General features: G+C 42.2%; 1 protein-coding gene across 1 annotated transcript; it reads left to right on the top strand.

The window, feature by feature from the left end:
* Positions 1–58: 58 nt before the first annotated feature.
* Positions 59–17800, top strand: LOC128764958 (kynurenine 3-monooxygenase). The gene is made up of 15 exons (XM_053875260.1): positions 59–263; positions 1464–1533; positions 1613–1710; positions 1982–2071; positions 2899–2947; positions 5261–5348; positions 9136–9301; positions 9362–9433; positions 13373–13494; positions 13898–14045; positions 14108–14165; positions 14343–14425; positions 14735–14836; positions 14903–14962; positions 16999–17800. The coding sequence occupies exons 1-15, from the start codon at positions 207–209 to the stop codon at positions 17146–17148; spliced, it is 1413 nt and encodes a 470-aa protein (XP_053731235.1). The 5' UTR covers positions 59–206; the 3' UTR covers positions 17149–17800.
* The last annotated feature ends 308 nt before the right edge of the window (positions 17801–18108 follow it).

Here is an 18108-nt window from a genome sequence, read left to right as displayed (position 1 = left end):
AATCAAATCAGTTAAGAGATAAACATGGAACAATGTGGAGGGTGACGTGCAGAGATTTATTCCAGCCTGATAATGTGACCTGTAGTGGAGGACTGACGGGGTGTTTGCACTGCTCCTCCCATCTTTAACGTTTACCCTCCTCTCCTCTCTGTCATTCTAAAGTGGAGCCGCAGACAAGACCACCTGAAGCCCCCTTTAACAGAACCATGGAGACTTCCAAACCCAAGGAGGAGAGAGTCGTGGCGGTAGTAGGAGGTGGATTGGTAAGGCAGAAGTGAAAGTATTTTTCTCAACTGTACTTTGATCTGGTGACTTGTAACTACAGCGACACAAAAAAGCAATTACATGTGGCCGTGAAAGGTTTAAAAGCAGATTCAATCATGCATCTGTACAAGCATTATTTCACTGTTTATTTCACCCTTAACATGATCGAGGCGCCTCATTTGATATTTAAATGTAGGCAGATCTAAAAGAGGCTTTCATGATACAGTATTGTGTGAAGTACATGCATTTCCTGACATAGTTGGGCCAGGATATATTGATATTACTTTATCAGATCCCCTGAGGTTTCACATGGCATGTTATCTTGTTGTATATGTAAGTAACATGTAAGAGTGTGTGTCTTTCAGGGGTCAAAGTCTTGGACTGAGGCCCCAGGGTTAAAGGTGTTGATTGGTGGAGGGTGCGGGGTCACACGGCCCTTCTGATGTGGCTGTACAGGCCTGTGGAGAACATGGTTTTTGTTTGTTCTGTTTGGCCTTTGGACCTTCTGTTGTAATGTTGAGGTCATGCAGCTCCTATGAAAGTGAAATGAACACACAAAAGGAAACAGACATTAGAGCACGTTGGACAGGTCTCGACATGTCAATCATAATGAATGGTACAAAGATTTATTAATCTCTTCTCTCAAGCCGTGCAGAAGCCCAATGACTGAGACTCTTCAGAATCTGAATGTGTCTGCCGTGGTGGTCAGAAGTAGTCATGAGAGCATGACACACCACAACAAAAGTCATTTTATGTGACCTGCAAGAGCAATAAACACATATACCTGCTGGTAAAATCGAAATCAAAGCCAACAGATCACCATCTCCAATTTTAGCTGAGGAGCTCAGCAACCTGGGAGAGACTCAAATTAGAGCCGCTGCTCCCCCACATTGAGAAAAGTGGGTTGTGGCAGGTCGGAATTTTGTCCTCACCTTGTTATTCCCCTGCGGAGCTGAAGGTGGGTTTTATGGAAGGGGAAATCATGGACCTCTTTACTTTGTCTGCTGCCCCCACGACTTTAAAGTGGAAGATGGATGAGTGGATAAATGAGTGGCATGAAAGGAATCCACTGTAAACTTATGTGAAGCCAATAAAAGTTCAATATTTTATTGCCTTGCATGTTCCTCTCAATACTTTTTTGGGGGAAGTATATTTCAGCCATACAACCGAATTATGAAATGACATTGATCCTATTCCAGGTGGGAGCCCTGAACGCCTGCTTTTTTTCCAAGAGAGGTTTCAAAGTGGAGGTTTTTGAAACTCGGGAAGGTAATGCAGTGTTAAATTTCCTGAGAATCTCTAGCAAAATCAGCAATACTTCAACAATATTTCGTCCGTTCTTCGTCAGACATTCGACGGGCTGAAGTCGTCCGCGGCAGAAGCATCAACCTGGCTCTGTCCTACCGAGGCCGGCAGTCACTGAAGCACGTTGGGATGGAGGAGAAGGTACGCTGCCGCTCCATCTGCAACACACGAGTGCAGGCTGCACACCTTTCTCAGAAATCAATATGAAATGCGTATCCATGCCTGAGTAACTGACTTCGACTGCTCGACATCTGAGCTTTTATTCTGCTGGCTGGGGTCAGCAGTTTTATTTGTTGCACTGTGGAAACCATGCATTTTTTACACACTTTACGCCTGACAAAGTACCTTCTGTGCCAGGTGAGCACGCTGTTGTGAATGAATATATGATGTTTGAAGAGAGGTGTTTGTTCAGATTGTGTCTCAGGGAATCCCGATGCATGCCAGAATGATCCATGCCCTGAATGGGAAACAGTCACCGATACCGTACGGCAAGAAAGGACAGGTGAGTGATCAGTCAGGAGCAATATATATACAGTTTAAAATGCTCTCACATAAACACAATTGAGCGTTTTAAAGAGGATAGTTTTCGAGTTTTGACTCAGACGTTCATGGTTTAGTGGATATGGAGATCTAAGGATGATCTTACAAATGTAGAGTCTTATGATAAAACATCACATAAGGACTGTTTTCTCTTTGGCTCGGACACTTTATCAGCATGTCTTATGGTCTTTCCCCCAGCTTTGTTTTGACTACTGTCACCCTCCGATGAAACATCAGTTGAACCCTGTGCACAACTCGTACACGGCGACAGTGTTTATACACAGTCCAGGATCAAAACAGGTTCACGGATAAAGCCACCTCTCAGAATCTGGGTCAGGTCACAGGTGTCAAACTCAAGGCGTAGGGGCTACATTTGGCCCAGTCACTCTCGGCAGCCCACCATACCTTCCAATGTGTTTAGTCAGCATAAAATGTATATAAATTCAATGGTACTTCAATGTGCAAAAACTAGATCAACTCCAAGGCTCCAGGTGCTGTAGCTCATGATGGTATATTGAGTTACATGCTCTTCAATAAAGAGAAATTTTGTTCAGCCTGAACTAAAGCTGGGAGAAGACGGTGACAGAATGTCTCCATGGCGACTCTTTAGAGAGACCTTCTGAAATTCTAAAGAAGGTTCTTGTGCATCTTAAATGGGACCAGAAGATTATAGATGGCTGGATGAGGGCGCCACTCATGAATTGACCCAGTAGAACCAGGAATAAGGAGGGATAATGTAGCAAGACCAGATAAAAATGCTGCTGTTCTGATAGCTGTCATGTGTTGCAGTACATCCTGTCTATTGACCGAGCCAACCTGAACAAGCAGCTGCTGACAGGTGAGAACAATTTTTGTGTGTCATTCTGAATCTTAACCTCTTCAGAATATCTCTTGCTGTTACCTTTGCACGGTTAATCCAGTTCCTAATGCTTCAACCAGTCACACCTTTGATGAACGAACATTTATTGTTGTGTTGTATTCACAGCATTTGTGTATCCTGGCTACATTTCACCCTGCAATCTATGTGGAATCTATCAATGTGTGTTCCCCAATCTAAAGTGTTGCCTTTCAATCTTCTGAAGTCTGAAACGCAGCCGCCTCTGCCTCGCACTGGATGGATGGGCACTAAACAGTGTTTAAACTTGAGAATGTGGGGGATATCAGGAGACGCTCTGCACCAGATAAAAGGATCGGCTCTGATATTTAATGAAGTGTCTGCGCGCTCGCTGGGAGACGTGTGGCAGCACAGGCGTGTCTTTAATTAGATTTCGCAGAAAGTGGCAGATTGTAAAGCGCACGGCTCTTATCAGAGACTATCCAGACTCCAGATACCCACATGCAGATTTAGAGAGTTATCAGGCTCAGAACTTTGATGCACAGCAGTGTGTGCGCGCTGATTGCAGAGCGTTTTGGCGAGAGCCGCTCCTCTCAGCTGGCGGTCCTTTTTGCTCGGATTTGGTTGTTTTCCAGTCTTTTAACTTTTCGTATGCAGATGCTCAGACGGAGTACACAGACGCACACTTCAAAAGATTCTGAAACGAGCTTTGAGATTAGTCCATGAGAGTGGTTTGTCGCGATGTGTGATGGACTTGTGGGCCTTCAAATGTCGTGAGAAGTCCATGACAAATTGCATGTCATTCCTCTCTTGAAGAGCTAGGAAACCACATGTAATATTATGAAGGTGAAGCAAAAAGGTGCATCAAAATCCCTGACTCTAACAAAGAGTTGAGAGTCGTCTATGGCATCTTGTCTAAACTGGTAAAAGAGCAGATGGTGAATTGTAATGACCCGCCTTTTAAGATGGTATTAGATCATGACTCAGCTGACATGCATATTATTATTTCTTGAATTAAGAGCTTGTAACACTACAATGTGTTTGGACTGTTCTGTTTTAAAGCTGCAGTGATGAGAGTGCAGACAACTGGGGTGGCCTTACAATAAAGATTTATTTTCTTACTCCACTGTTGCCACGTAGCCTCATGGGAGTTGAGCTTGTCCAGGGTGTATTTTTAAAATTCTATTTGTCCATTTTATGTGTCAAAAGATGGATGCTATAATAACTGAAGTCTGTCTTTGGACAAAAGGCAGTTTTTCCTAAAGTTTTTCCAATGATGACCTTGATTGTTGGCTTAATGCTGTTATTACTATTCTTGTCTTTTTATTACTCATGATTTTTTTTTGGTGTATCTGTTTTTCCCGACAGTGCTGCCATCTTGTCGCCACTGAAATAGCAATAACATAATACAATAACACAAAATGTGACTCCAAGACAAAAGCCACTTATTTACATGTAAAATCGATGAAGAGCTGCGATTATGTGTTACACAACAATATGACAGTGTTGAAAAATCTGAACACTGGCATCATGTCGTAGGGCAGTGCTGCATGCAGTGAAGGAAAACACATCATGAAAAGAAGTTAAAAAGGAGGAGAAGTCACTGTTGGTGTGGTCATAATTGTATTTTCCCACCGGAGGTGAAGCTCTACAATTCTCCCTCTCCGATACATGGGCTTTCCACTGACTTTAGACCCACCCCCAGCAGATTGATCGACTTTTTTTCAAAGAGACCAGCGACTTGTCAGGTGTTGCCAGGTTGCGTTTGGTGTGAGCATATCTTAAGAAGTACCTGAGGTCACTATGGAAAACGGGATGCCACAGGAGCCGATGCCACAGCATCCACAAACACCCTTCTAGAACTATTACATTTTATTATTTAGTCATGACCCTGTATTCATCACCTTCATGCTCCATGTGTCATTAATTTCTCACCGACAAATCTATTTTCTACTGAAGATAGAAACAGTGATTCACTTCTGGCACAGTTTCTTCCACATTTCCGCCTCCCTTTCAATGAAATTAAAGTAACCTATGTTTTGCAACAAAGAAGAAGACTTAGTGTTTTTTTCTTCACAAAAAAGATGAAATTTAACAATGACAAGAAAACAATTTTGCATTTGTGCTGATGCAAAATGTCGTCTGGTTCCAATGGTGTTTTTCTTCACAAAAAAAGAGATGAGAAACATTTCACAATGTAGAGAAAACAATGTTGTGCTGATGCGAAAGTGTCGTCTGGTTTCAATGGAAAGAGACCAGTTACAGGACCTGATGGATTGTTATAAAATCTCCTGTTCTAACCTCCTCTCCCCACAGAGGCTGAGAGGTATCCAAATACGAAGCTGAACTTTGATCACAAGCTTCAGGACTGGAGCGCAGAAACAGGGCTGATGACCTTTGTCAGGTAAATCGTTACCAGCGCTAGACGCACATTAGCACTTGCAGGCTCACACACACAAACACACACACACACACTTGCTCATTTGGATTCTGTGTTGTGCCTCTGCTCGCATTGATCTGACTGCCGTTAATCTTGCATTTAAATAAACATGTCACCTTGTGCATGTTCAATACAAGATGGCAGCCATGGTGGTAAACAGCTGACCTGTGAAGGGAGAGCGTCTCTGTTCTCCGTCTCCATGGTGAGTGATGGCGAGCTTGTTTTCCATTCCAAACAGCCCCTCGCCTCATCATGACGGTGTAATACAAGCGCTAACAAGGTAACACCTGTTACACCTGAATCACAGTTTGCCTAATTAAGTTTTCGCTTACCCACAATTTGTAAAAACTGGCCTTTGTGTCGCCGCGTTCTCTATAAAATCCCCGGTGAAGCTCGGGGATGAAAGGATGAGTCAGTGTGCAGACGTGCGAAAACACTTTAATGCACGTTAATTTCATCAGAATCCCGAGTGCGACGCGTGTGCCTGGAATCCAAAAGTCAGTGGAGCGCGTGGCAGCGAGGATATTTCCCTCCCTGAGGCTGAGCCGCTCATGTTTGTTCTCGGCGGCTTCTTTTTATGAAAGGCTCACCCAGAGGCTGATGGTCCAGTGACAGCAGCTCTCCCTCCGTGATGACCAGCTCTGGTGTGAGGTCCAGTTGTGTGACAGAGACGCCGCAGTCAACATTATCACCTGCATGAATGCTGAATAGGCAGGTTGTGACATAGTGGCTCTTATGCTGTAATTGAAATGCTGCCAGCCATTTATTCATATGTTAATTCCAGCCCTTCCTCTAGAGGAGGTCTCGCCAACCCGCGGCTCTTTCCCCAGTTTCATGCGGCTCTTCACCAAATCAGCCGCCGAACTGGGTGCGTTTTTGGTCAAGTTGCTATTGAGATGATTGTTTATACAGGAAATAAGACGAAAAAGTAAGAGCTATTCCAGCGAAATATCCAAATGTTGCTCAAAGACTTTGACTTGCATTTAACCTGAAACATAAACATCGCCTAGGAGCACGTTCCATGCTGATGTGAGTCGCGGTCCTCAGACTTGGACAAGAGAGACCTACGCCGGACACAAACCAGCAACCTTGTGACACACAGGGATGTGTCCTCAACCGCTATACTGCCACTAAATCACATGAACAGTCACCAGCTGTTCAGGTGAACCTTATAGCCTGACATATTTGCAGGATGTGGCTCTTTTCAGCAGTAAAACAATGTGGCTCCTAGAGTCTGACTGGTTGGCCACCCCTGCTCTAGAGTCTAGAGTCTTCAACATTGCTTGACCTCCATTGCCAAGTTTGCTGGTGACTGTACTGCCCACCTTGCAAGAGGTGAAACAGTGGCGTCAGTTCAACAGCCTGAAAAGTGAGGAAGATTTAAAGAAGGGTTTGGAGTCGCTAACCAAACGGGGAAACTGTGTTAGGCCTTTGGATGATGGAGGTCACCTTGAGCACTTTGCCTTTAAACATCTCATCTGCCTTTGTCAGAGGAAAGAGCTTGTGGGACTGAAGTTTTGTTAAATGACATGCCCCTAGTTCAACTAGAATGAGATGTGTCTTGTATAATGAAACAGAAAAAGTGCGTTCTAGCAAAAGACCCATCTGCAGCACTCTCTGCGCCATCATTTACTTAGCTGCCCCCGGACCCGAACACCATTGATGGTATGGAAATCTCAAAGCATCTGGATGTTAGCTGCCGCTCAATAGGGGATCGGGCATCAAGCCAATGGAAGAGATAGAAAAGTTCAATACTGCAGAAGTTAAAATATGAGATTGCGTTGTCCTTGTGACCGGAAAAGGTCTGTGGGTGCTGGGCAATTTAGATTGTATCTCACTTCTTTCTTGGTGTCTCAGTCTCATGAGCTGCTGAGTTGTTTAAGTCAATGGGGTTCAGCAGTGACTGATGTTCGGCTTCACCCTGCTTGACTTGAAAAGATTGCTTTTTCTTAGCACCATTTACCAGCAGATAGGTTTTACTGCAGACAAACAACTAAACCTGGCATTGTACATTTGTGACGTGTTGGAGACGATCAAGTCCTCAGTTGGAAACATGTTGGTTGTTGAGCAGATGATGACTCTTTTTTTCCCCATGAACTCATATATGCAGATTTTCACAAAGCCTTTAAGAAGTGGAGAGATTTGTCTCAGTCACATTTCTGTCTGGATTTGCTTCTCACTTTGAAAGCCATCACTTCCACCATCTTTCTCTCTCAAGCACACGAAGCACACACAACTCAGCTCCCCACCAGCTCCTCGTGACTTTCTATTCCGAAAAGTAAATGGACAAAGAAGTGCTTTTTCATTGACTTAAAGACTGAACAAGTGCCCCAAGTCGAGGAAAATCTCAGAAAGAAGGTTGGAAGTAAATAAGTTTATGAAAACTCTCCATCCGGTGTCTTGCTTATAAATATATAACATACTTTCTATATGAATTTTTAAGGTCCATCTAATGACCCTCTTGATGTCTCTCACTCATGTTCCTTCTGGTATATTCTTTACCTGGTAAGAGGATGTCGAGCGTAAAAATATCTCACGAAGCTACTCTATATAAGAGGCAAAAACCCTCACACATTTCTAGGTGTTTCATCAACCATGAAGGGAGGAAAGCTCGTCTCTCCTGCTGCGCAAACTTGACTGTCAGACCTGTGTGACGCCAATGTCGCTTTTACATGAGAAGCACACACTGTACTGGCAGACAGGACTACAAAAACACTAGGTGTGAATATTAATTTTAGTCCTTACGTAGTAATAAAAGGTGCGGCAACAATTGTTTTCTATATCAGAAGTTTTCTATCTCTGTCAGTTAGCAAAATGATTTGGCTTTAATTTATTTAAATTGTTATTTTCAGGAAATGAGGATGATGGGTTGAAGGTTCTGATGGAAATGTGTAATGGCTTCTGAAGGCTGCTTGTGCGCCAGTGGTTGAGCGTATTTGCACTGTTTACTACAATCTTTCACCTGACTGGATCATGGGCAGATTTCATGAAATGTGTAAAATGGGAAAAGGAACAAATGATTACATTTTTTTGGATCATTTCTTAGCCATCAATTCAGGCGTACAGTGCACAAGGTAAGCACTTTAAAGGTCTCTAGACTCACAGGAGCACTCACCACTATGGCCCTTTGTTCGGGTCTCGGTCAGAGAATTAAGTTTCTCTGTCATCAGTTCTTTAAATATAATTTTTTAGCAGACGCTGGTGCAACAAGTGCTTTGCTAGTTCAACGTTATTTTTGGTTGCTAACCTCATGGCCATGTGGCCTATTGACTTTCCCTCCATATCGCCCAAGTTTAAGTTCCACTAAAAATATTTCCAAAACAATTCTTGAATCTTTCACTTGTTTTATTTGTTTAATTGTACACTGCGCTTTTTATTTAAGTTAAGTGAAATGAGCTCCTTGGCAGAGGTACGCGCTGTTTCAGTGCTTTTCTTGTTGACATCATAATTGTGATTGTTGCAGTCAGGTGTTTTAAAAACGTCATCAGTTTAAGAGCCGTGACCACGTTCCAACTGGGCTCACAAAGTTCATACTCGCCTGGGTCACAGTTCTAATACCTGAATGTTTATCACAATGAAATATTTAACAGGCAGTCTCAGTTTTAAGGACCAACATTGCAAAACACATTTGCCCTCTGAAAGTCTGGCCAGAGATATTAACAATAAAACTTCAATTATTTATAGTGCTGTGTCGAAGCAAAGTAGCTCTGACACTGGAGTTTATAATTCATACTGCTGCTATGTTCCTCAGGTCAGACGGGTCTACAGAGAAGATCCAAGCGGACCTGATAGTTGGCTGTGATGGAGCGTTCTCCGCCATCCGCAAGCAGTTCATGCGCCGCAGCCGCTTCAACTACAGTCAGACCTATATCCCTCACGGCTACATGGAGCTCACCATGCCCCCCATTGATGGAGAGGTGAGTCCACCGTCCGCTGCCCGGTGTTGGTATAGTCTTAACTTTCTTTTTACCTTCTAGTTTGCTATGAAGCCGAATTTCCTACACATCTGGCCACGGAACACATTCATGATGATCGCTCTGCCTAATCTGGTAAGTGGTCTTAATCGAATATTCCATGATGGGGTCACAACCATGTGACCAGTACAAGGAAGGGCAAGTCAAACGTGAAAAACTGGACCAAAGGCCAGTATTAGGTGGAGGTTGCAGCAGCGTTCAGAGATTGTGAACAGACATCAAGGGTGTTAGATGGGCGGCAACCTGACACTTGCGATCAAGCCGGGTAGGGGTAAGGGGTGAACTTTTTATGGGTCATTGGGTTCCTAGGTAGTTCTGCATGGCAGTGTCCTGAGCATCTCACCTGATAGGGCTTCTCAAGAGTCCTGGGCACGAGTGTACCTGAAAGCTTGGCCTGTCCTCATGTCAGCGCTCCCTTGGTCGGCAGTTTGCTTCCTGCGCTGCTTCATCTCCTTGCTATTTACCTGCTGGTCCCAAGACCTCTGTTTCCATCTCTGGTTCTATTTGCCTTCACCGTTACTTTCATCCATTCATCCTCTTTGGACTGGTTTATATTGGTCCAAAGACATGTGGCAGCTAGGATGAGAACAACAACAACAAACATGGAGGAATCCCTGAACAAAAGCAAACAAAAGCATCTGTTTGCTTTTGTTCAGGGAGGTTTTTCACTACACAATGTCCAGGGTTTCCACTACTCTGAATGTACTTGAAATTCTAAAAAAATTGAAATTCTTATACAAATATTTTCAAGACATTAAAGGAGCTTTAGTTTAAATAAGGTGATATAAAAACTTGAATATAGCCGCCATGGTGATTTATCGTGCTATTGTCAAACTGATGCAAAATATTTTAAATATGAATATTTTGTTGCTTATATGTAGATGGGCCATCATTTGCTTCAGTAATATACCAAATCCATTCAAATAGAAAAATGTGGCTTCTTGTGGCAAATATTCTTATTGCATTGAACTGCGATTAATTGAGATTAATTCATCAAAAATTCTCGAATTAAGTAGATTCATTTTTTTAATCGACTCCCACCCCCAACATTTTCCTGCATTTATTTGTTTTCTATGGACTTTTCTCTTTTCACACTGTAAGCGGGAAATGAATTACTGCACATCTCAAAGCCTTGATTGACCTCCGAGGAGTCCTTGTCCAGGTAATTAGCCTCATTTGCAGACTCTCCTCAGCCGGTGGAGTCTTAGTCATCAAACATCCGACCCAGTCCTGGGGCTCAACCTACTTCCACGCAGCAGTTTCTCTTCGTGTCCCATCACTCCGTGTCTCTTTTGTCAGCAGGCTCGCTGCCACTCCTGTCCTCTTTAATCCTGCAATGATTTCCTCGGGCTTGGCTGACTCAGCGCCGGCGCCGCTGCTGGTCTGCTGTGAGTCCAGGTTAAGACAGCTGACTTTGGAGTGCGTTTGCGCTGGCAGGCTCTGCCCCACTTCCTCAGAACAAACACTCCAGCTCCTCTGGGCACCATGGTAACAGAAACAGCCTTTCAAGGTCCCAGCGGACGACTTAGTGATGTTTGCGATAAAACACTTTCAAATGGGACGGCGGGGTCGTCTCAGGTGGGGTTGAGCTATTGATTCGAGCCCACAACAAAGACCAACATGAAAGTGGTAAAAGGGGTGGAGAAGAAAGGGAGATCGAAAGAATCTGCTTTCACTCATGTCCAAGTATTTTGGACTGACAAGTCAGGAATATATATATATGAAAAGTCATGCCAGAGGCCGTTCGCCCTTGATCGTATTTCATGGGGCCGTCACTAGCAATGTTCACCATAAACTACAGATAAAACCTGAAATTCAGAAATGGTCATAATGGCCCAAACAGTCAGCACTTTCAAGGATGATTCAGTTTTGCACACTGGTTATATCGCTTCACATGAAACAATAATAAGGGCTGTGGAAGTTAACTCCTGAATCTATGAGCTAATGCATAATACTGATGCAAATACTAACGTAATTCATGGTACTGCACAGGCACGACCTCGTAAAGCCGAAAACCCTTATGCATCTGGTTTGGCATCATTTGGCCAACAGATTCAGTGGGACACGATGGGAAAGACCAAAAAAATATTATTGAGAGGAAAATGTATTGTCAGAACGCTGAGTTCGGAAAGCGAGTGTCCAATCGGAAGTTGCGTGTGCACTTTGTACATGTGACTTCTGCTGTTAAAATAGCATCTGAACTGGAGACATCCAACTGAAATCACGACTTCGACTGTCGCCAGCCAACGCCGCACAAATACAGTGGACACAATTCTAAGAATACAATGGTTACACCATTCACCATGGCAACACCTCAAGCAAGGTGCCACATTATAGAAAGAATGATGAGTCAATGCTAGAGAAAAAAGTGTTTGAGCACAGATTTGAAACAGACCGGTCGGATACTAAGGGTGAAATATTAAATCATAGGAAGATATTGAGGCTTTATTGAATTACATGCAACATTTTAGAAGATGGTGGACTTAAAGATATCCGATGATACAGTACAGGTATGTGTTGTTCAAGATGCCAGTTGCTATAATACATCACTTGGATTTATGTGCTTTGATGGATAAGCTGCATCATCTTTTTTGTCCTCATCTTCATAGAATTTATCTTATTTATCTCTTTATTTATTTATTTACGGTTACGAAGATGACCACATTACATTTTCAAACAGCGAGCAAACAAAAAAGTTCTTTACATAGAACTTAATTCAGAAAATGTAACTTAAATTGAGGGATTTAACACAAACAAAACACAAAGACAAAAGGGACAAAAACCCTGAGTACTAAAACTGACCAACAAACCACCAAAAATAGAAGAATATTGACAGGAACCACAGAAACAACACCTGCTGCTGGCTTGGGGCTGGTTGGAGAAAAGAGAGGGTGAGCTGCAGGGGACAAAGCTGCATTCTCATTATGGTAAAACAAACTATATGACCTCGAAAAATTGGGAAGGATGAACAGTGGAGAGCAGAAGTTATAGTATGCAACACTTCCTGTAAGCATAACGTTAGGTATAAACAATCTCATTTTTGGGACACATTTCCCTTTATGTAGAAACGCTTGCTCAGCATTTTTCTTGTTAATGGCTGTGTTGTCAAGCATCCACAGTAAAAAAAAAGAAGACGCTTTTTGCATCAGGATTTAATGTCTCACTGTCGTGGTTGCTCACCTTAAACATGTATTTAGTGTATGCACATTTTGAGCTCAATATTCAAATGTCATTTGTTAATACTGTTGGACCCCAACAATCCCAATGCAGTTTTTGAAATTTGACATCATTTAAAATTCAAACTGTGTTTTCAATACTGCCAAAAATTCAATAGTAGTAATTCATATTCAATATCTGATGGCGCAGATATACTTCCATACCAATAAACACACTTTATGTTTTGAACTTCTGAATAGATATCTCTAATATAGCCAACTGCAGAACAACCGTAGTTTCGCATCATGGGTTCGATGAACCAAACCTGTCAAGTACAAGTACACTGCGGTGTCCCCCACGAACTTGCACCTCATTTAGATATTCAACCATAGAAGGATCAGTCAGATCGTCTCAGATTACAACCTTTTGTCGATGTTGCGGTACATTATTTTAGCTAGCTTTATTTGTGGATCATATAAAGCACGGTGGAAATTCAAATTTGTCGTCTCCATCTTAGACCCACTATTCCAGTGTAATGGGGATTGAATCTAATGATACATCATTTTGGTGAGAAATAGGTCACAGGGCAACAAGTTCATACTATAGATGGAAATGAATGTAATGATATTCGGGCGCTTATCCGAGACCTGGTCGCAGGGGCAGCAGTTGAAATAAAGAGGTCCAGGCTTCTCTTCAGTTTTGTTTTCAGGTCAACTGAGAGGGATACAGTATCGCCGGGTCTGCCCTGGGGATTCCTCCCAACCGATGCTGGGAACAAATGTATTTTTAATCACATCAGATGTGTTGATGTTCAGGAGTCTTTGACCACAAATGCTCTGTGTTTACTTCCATTTCCAGGACAAGACATTCACCTGCACTCTCTTCATGCCCTTTGATGATTTCGAGAAGATCACCACGGGAGATGAGGTCATGGATTTCTTCCAAAAATACTTCCCCGACACGGTTCCGCTGATCGGAGCGTGAGTGACTCTCTCCCTCTCTCTGGCCAGTATCTACTTCGGCCAAACCTGCCAACTCCAAACGTTTCCATCCCGTCGACTCGGCCGTATTCGCGGCCGTCGCCTGTGAAGTGTGAAATTGCAGTGTTACATGTGCTGCAGCTTTTTAATTCGAGGTGAAGCGATGCCGAGATAGAGAAGACGTGAAAACGCTTGAAGGCTTTCATTGACTCTTTCCCTCACTTTGCAGGAATTTACTGTGAGCGTTCAGGCATAAACAAGTGCTTTCATTCCTCCGTCTGGCTGTTCTTAAGTGCAGAGCGCATCAAGGACTCTTTCTTCTTCTTCACATGAGACAGATGGTTTAAGTGAAAGTGAAAAACACAATTACTCTCTAAGTTATTTGTTCCCGTTTGTGCCGCAGCGATGCTCTCAGGAGGGATTTCTTCAGGTTGCCTGCACAGGCCATGGTTTCCGTCAAGTGCTCTCCATACCACATCGGCGACAAGTGTGTCCTCATGGGTGATGCAGCGCACGCCGTGGTGCCCTTCTATGGCCAAGGCATGAACGCAGTAAGTAGATGTAATGTAAAATATCGATAATAACCAGCCTAAAATATCTGTGTTTGACGCAGGGCTTCGAGGACTGTATCGTCTTTGATGAAATCATGGAGCAGTTCAAGGAAGATTTCAGTAAGCACACAAACCCATCGTGCAAGTCTCATAATGTACTGCAACAGTCTGAGTTTAGATCCAGATGTGTTCATGATTAAATGGTTTCAAATGAGTCCAAAAACTTAAATTCTGTTTATTGAGTTGATCACCGCTGTTCAAGACTACATGAATAGCTCTGGTTTCCTCCCCAAACAGGTGCAGTGTTGCCCGAGTACAGCAGAGTTCGAGTTCCAGATGACCACGCCATCGCCGATCTGGCCATGTACAACTACATAGAGGTACTGGGTACTTTGTTTATCACGTCTTTAACTGATCTCTCTGGTGGTGCGTGCAAACTTCCTCCTCTCTCAGTGAAATGACAGCTAGAACTCCGGCGGTGACAGTGAATTAAAGCGATTAATCCAGAGTTTGTGTCTGTGTTTCTGTTCTGGTACGCATCAATTACTCGCAGATGTTGACGCTCTGTCATGTCTGACAGGTGGATGACGTCCATCAGCACTTTCAGATTCATTCTCTCTGCCGTTTTTCTCCCATTAAGTCGCCACGCAGATGGTTCAGTTCATTAACACAAGGTGCGTGTTTTCCAGATGCGCGCTCACGTCAACTCAAAGTGGTTCTTATTCCGAAAGCACGTGGATAACCTGCTTCACTTTCTCATGCCCAAGACCATCATTCCTCTCTACACCATGGTGAGTGGTCCGTGAACATGTCGCTGGCCTTTGTATTCACCTGAAACTCCTCCACTCTGTGCTCAGGTCACATTCACCAGGACAAGGTACCATGAGGCGGTGGATCGCTGGCACTGGCAGGACAAAGTGAGTGAGAGTGCGGATTTCATGTAGACTCTTCTTCTAAGTTGAGGAATAAACTATATAAAAAAGAAAACAGTTCATGTTTAAGCTCCAATTGATGGCACAAGATGTGGTTTAGTGAATGACTGTAAGTAGCTGGAGAAAGTAAGTTTTAGGAAAACAATGAGTCTCTTTTTGTATTTTTCTGTTTCATTTTTGCTCATTTAAAAATGTTTAAACTGAAATGAATACTTGGAATATAAATAATAAATATATTTAAATATAATATAATAAATAATATAATTTAATCAGAGCTTTTATGCAAAATAATGCACCTTTCAATTAAAACCTCAAATAATAATAATAATAATAATAATAACAAAAATACATTAAATATTTGTAATATTTAAATGTATTTGAAAAAAAAAAATTACCAGTATGATGTAGGTGATATATAAAATGAAAAAGACATTTTTCCTTTAGCCAAAATTCAAATTTGTAGGAAGAAAATAAAAATGACAATTTCTGCTTAAAGAAAGGGAGAAAAATTATTTACACAATAACAAATGTGGTCTGACAAATAAGGACATGCGCATTAACAGGCAATATATTTAAATAGAGAACATAATATAAAAAAGACGTTTTAAGGCCTCGGTTAAATAAGAATAAAACAATAATAAGACAAAATTATTGTTTTCGAATTTCAAATAGTTGCTTATTCATTGATATTAAGAACTGCATGTCTGGAAGTGAGGTTTTCTCTGCTACTGACTCACTGTCAGACTCAAGGCAGGGTTTAACCGCTTCATGTGAGTCGTTTCCAACTGACTGGAATTGGATGAAAATGCAGCCTGAGAGGGAAGCAGGCCGACGCGTCGAGGTGTTTCCGACTCCTCCGAATGACGCAGCCTGGTCCTAAGAGTCTGATTAGGAGAATCTTCATCCCATTAAAAATGCATTTTGCCGGCTCTGAGTGTCCGGGTGTTGGTGGAGAGTTACAGATCACATTCTGAGAAAGTCCTGGATTGAGTTTCACGCACAGAAACAAAACTGCGAGGGAATCAATACACTTTGCATTGAGCACGATGAGAGGACTCCACAATGTGTTGTTAATTAGAGTGAAAAGAAGCAGCACGGTGGAGTAATGGTTCGTGCTGCAGCACCACAGCAACAGGGTGATAAGGTCTATTCCATTGAGCCGACTTGGAATTTGGAGTGAACCAGGGTGGAGTTTCTACTGTGTGTGCTGCACAAATCTCATACACTAATACAGTAGCTTCCCATCAAAATAACGTTTTAAATGTTTGTAATTTCTAGGTTAGTTACTACTATTACTAAGTTATTACTCTATGTAGTTGTACATGGCCAGATCAGTGTTGGCGTGGTCATCTGGAACTCAAACTCTGCTGTACTCGGGCAACACTGCACCTGTTTGGGGAGGAAACCAGAGCTATTTATTTACTCTCAAACAGCGGTGACCAACTCAATAAACCAACCTAAACTGTTTCTGTACATTATGAGACTTGTACGATGGGTTTCTGTGCTTTCGAAATCTTTGCGATGACGCATATATTTTAGGCTGATTATTATCAATATTTTACATTAAATCTACTTACTGTGTTCATGCCTTGCCTACCACAGAAAGAGGGTGATACGGTCTATTCCCTTCAGGCATCTTGGAATTTGAAGTGAACCAGGGTGGAGTTTCTATTTGCAAATAAAATGTATTTTGATGGGAAGCTAATATAGTAGCTTCCCATCAAAATACATTTTTAAATGTTTGTTGTTTCTAGGTTAGTTACTATCACTAAGTTAGTAGTTTGCAGTGGCACTGGTTACATGTATATGTTAAGGTGACGCTTCAGCTCAGCTTACACCATGGAAGCCTAATGTCTGTAAACGGAATATGTTTGAGTGTGATGTTAAATATTCAATATGAAACACAGAAGTAGAACATGAACATGAAAAAATAAAATGCACAAAATGCACAATTTATTTAAAAAACAATTCAATATACCTAGGATAAAGCAACAATGAATGAATACGAACGTCCTCGGCAGGTGATCAACAAAGGCCTGCTGCTCTGCGCTGCTGCGTCCGTCGTGGGAGGTTCCATCGTGCTGGTGAAGAATCCACCCGATCTCAGCAAACTCAACGCCTCGGCTGAGAAACTGTGGAGCAGGATTTCAACTTTGTCTGTCACCCACTGAGGCGGAAAACAACTCCAACGTTGGCACAAACCAAGTTTACCAAACAACTGTGTCAGGAGTAAAGTGTTTCTTGGAAAAATAGTTACAACTTTTTACTTCGGCGTGGACAAGCTAGTGTGTCAGAGCTGCGTGTTAAACCAAGACGGGAAGAAATCCACTTCCGGTGGTTGTGTCTGTCGGAATCATACAGTTTGATCATGTTAAGATGAAAAGATGAGTAATGCTGATGCAACATTACTGTTTATTTCAAAGCAAATACAAACAACTGGTATTTACAGGGAAGGTCAAGTATACCTACATTCAGCAAAGGCACATTATAATAACGTAGCCTTCCTACTTTATTCAGTCATTTGGAGCGAACTATGTCGAAAAAAAACTGACAGAATAAAGAAATTCAATCCAAAAGTTCATCCAACAACCAGATTACCTTGAGGCTGAAGCATTGACCACAACTCCATCTCGCTGCCAAGTACTTGCGTCCCAGTAAAGTGAACTTGTGAGATTAATAAAGGATATTCTCACCTTATATAATCTATTGTGTTGGTTTTTAATGAAGTCAGTCGTCTTATCAAAAGTAACATACAGTAAATGGGAAATAAAATTCCAAAAACATCGGATTTTATAATGATGTTGTGAAGGCTCTTAAACCTGGAAAGATCAATATTTCAGGAATTTGTTTATTTATTTCATTTTTTCACAAGGAAGGGCAAGTATACCAACGTTTGGGACAAAGTACGTTTCTTTCATGTGCTATCAATGTACTTGAAAATATGGCTCAGATGTTTCAAGCTGTTTGATGTTTCAGCAGGAAAACTGAGGTCTTTCTTGAGATACATTGTCTTCAGCGAGTCCCGGGTCCACCCCGCGGCCTCCCCCTAGTTACCCCCCCTAGAAGTCGGTCCAATTTGATGGATTAAAAATTTCTTGAGTCTTTGCTTGTGGCCACTCTAAAGTAGCTAA

The sequence above is a fragment of the Synchiropus splendidus genome, chromosome 9 (genome assembly GCF_027744825.2).
Source record: "Synchiropus splendidus isolate RoL2022-P1 chromosome 9, RoL_Sspl_1.0, whole genome shotgun sequence".
NCBI lineage: Eukaryota > Metazoa > Chordata > Actinopteri > Syngnathiformes > Callionymidae > Synchiropus > Synchiropus splendidus.
This window is presented reverse-complemented; position numbering and strand designations above follow the sequence as displayed.